The sequence below is a fragment of the Anastrepha ludens genome, chromosome X, assembly GCF_028408465.1.
Source record: "Anastrepha ludens isolate Willacy chromosome X, idAnaLude1.1, whole genome shotgun sequence".
NCBI classification, from domain to species: domain Eukaryota; kingdom Metazoa; phylum Arthropoda; class Insecta; order Diptera; family Tephritidae; genus Anastrepha; species Anastrepha ludens.
This window is the reverse complement of record NC_071503.1, coordinates 31,184,948-31,187,265: the sequence shown is the minus strand read 5'-3', so window position 1 is coordinate 31,187,265 and position 2,318 is coordinate 31,184,948. Positions and strand designations below refer to the sequence as shown.

The following is a 2,318-nucleotide window of genomic DNA, read 5'->3' as shown; positions in this document are numbered from 1 at the left end:
AATCTTAATATTTTTTTAAGTTTTCCGAGCGTTCCATACAAATCGGCTGAGCGAACAATAAATTATGTTGCTAATGCGTGAACTTGCTCAATCGAAGTAAACATTGATTTATTTGTCGTTGTTTTGCTTGTATCGCATCTTTGTATACATTAGCGCCAATATTGCAGTGTTGAAAGGTCAGCAATATTATGGGAATACATTAATTACATTTTTATTTATTGATTTGAATCGATTAAAAATGTCTGCTTCGAAACAAAAAAGATTGTCGCTTGAAGAAAAAGTTAAAATTTTCAATCGTTTAGATGCTGGTGTGACGGCAAGTCGTGTAGCGTTCGATTTCGGTATTTCTGTTTCAGCAATTTCTCAAATGAAGAAAAATAAAACACAAATTATGGCAGCGGTATCAAATTCACTTGAACGGGCTAAAAAAAAAACGTTACACAAAGCCGAATATTCTGAAATGGAAACAAAATTGTTTGAGTGGTTTATGAACCAAAGAGAGAGAAATTGTCCGATAAATGGGCCTATATTGAAGGCCAAAGCAAAGTTTTTTTTCACGCATATTTATCCAGACAAAAAAGAAAGTGAATTCAATGCGAGTGACGGCTGGTTAACCAAATTCAAACGTCGATTTGGAATGCGTTTTTTGAAAGTGTGTGGGGAAATATTATCTAGTGACACCACTTCAATTACACCATTTATAAATAGTTTGCGCGCAAAAATGAATGAAATGAATGTCACTAATCAACAGTTATACAATGCAGACGAATCGGGACTCTTTTACCGACTTTTACCAGACAAAACATACGTTGCCGCTTGCGAAAAAACCGCCCCAGGACGAAAAATCCAGAAACAGCGCATTACATTTATGTTATGTTCAAACGCCGATGGATCAAATAAAATCAAACCGCTTGTGATTGGAAAGGCGGCAAAACCACGCTGTTTTAATAATTTCCAAAACCCGCTAAACTATGATCATTCGGCCAATGCTTGGATGGCAAAAAAAATATTCAGCAATTGGTTCCACAACGAATTCGTCAAAGAAGTGAGAAGTGAATTTTATTGTTGAAAAAATAATTCTTTTTTTAATTCGAATTCATTGCTAATGTTTATAGGTGCGACGTTTTAGTGCCGAAAACAACATTCCACCGAAAGCAATTCTCTTATTGGATAATTGTAGCGCACATTCACCGATTGATTCATTTTGCTCTGACGACGGAAATATTGTGGCAATGTCCCTTCCACCGAATGTGACAGCCGTCATCCAGCCAATGGACCAAAGTCCAATAAAAATAGCAAAACTGAAATATCGAAATATGCTGTTGTCGAATATTGTCGCTCAAGAAGATGCTTCGGTTCATGATATGCTAAAAAGGCATTCAATTCGTGATGTAATCTTAATGTTGAAGTCAGCATGGAATGATTTACCCCAAACCGTATTGGAGAAGGCATGGCACCAAATTTTAAATTGGGACGATGACCAATTTGATAAAGAAGATGATCTGCCATTGTCAGAGCTGCTTTCAAACCTTGATTATGAGCGTGAAATTGAAGACACTAGACAATTACTTTTGAAATTGGGTGTCGGTACCAGCTTATCAACCGATGAAATTGAGGAATGGAATGCTGATATGATCGATGAAGGTGATTTGAATGATATCGATATTGAAGAAATGGAATGTGATGAAGATATTGCGGATGGTGAAGCTGTTTGCTCGAATCAACCCATTCCTTATTTAGATGCAATAAGTGCGGTCAACACTCTAATCAAATGGAATGAGCAAAATGTAGAATGCACAAATAAGCATATGGCAAACTTGTTCGAACTGCGTTCAGACATCGTTAAAAAACAATTATCGAAACCACAAAAACAATGTATTCTTACTGATTACTTCACTCGTTCAAACACATGAAATGTTATTTTTTAGACTAAAACATTAAAGAAAGTTAATGCAATACGCTGCAGTTGTCAATGATTGCTTCAAATAAGATTTTCAGCTTATTTTCAGCCGATTTTAAAAAACGTCCAGAAATCTTAAAAATTCGGAAAACTTAAACAGCCAAATGACAAACAGGTTAAGATTTCTGAGCGTCAACTGTAATTATAACACAGAAAATAATATAATTTAGCATAATCTGAAGCAAAATTGAATGTTTATCTAGCATTGGTTAGAGAACAAAGAATTCCAATACTACTTTAAAAATAATTACTTATTGTTAAAATTTAACAGATTGTAATTTAAAAAGGGAAATAATAAAATAAAAAAAAAAAAAAATTGGTGTTGTCGTTTCGTTGTGATGCGCGGACAACGTACAGA

General features: G+C 34.6%; 1 protein-coding gene across 1 annotated transcript; it reads left to right on the top strand.

The window, feature by feature from the left end:
- The first annotated feature begins 238 nt into the window (after positions 1–238).
- LOC128869887 (jerky protein homolog-like) lies at positions 239–1,913 on the top strand. Its single transcript, XM_054112483.1, has 3 exons — positions 239–558; positions 640–1,045; positions 1,116–1,913. Exons 1-3 carry the CDS (start codon positions 239–241, stop codon positions 1,911–1,913), a joined length of 1,524 nt encoding a protein of 507 aa, XP_053968458.1.
- The last annotated feature ends 405 nt before the right edge of the window (positions 1,914–2,318 follow it).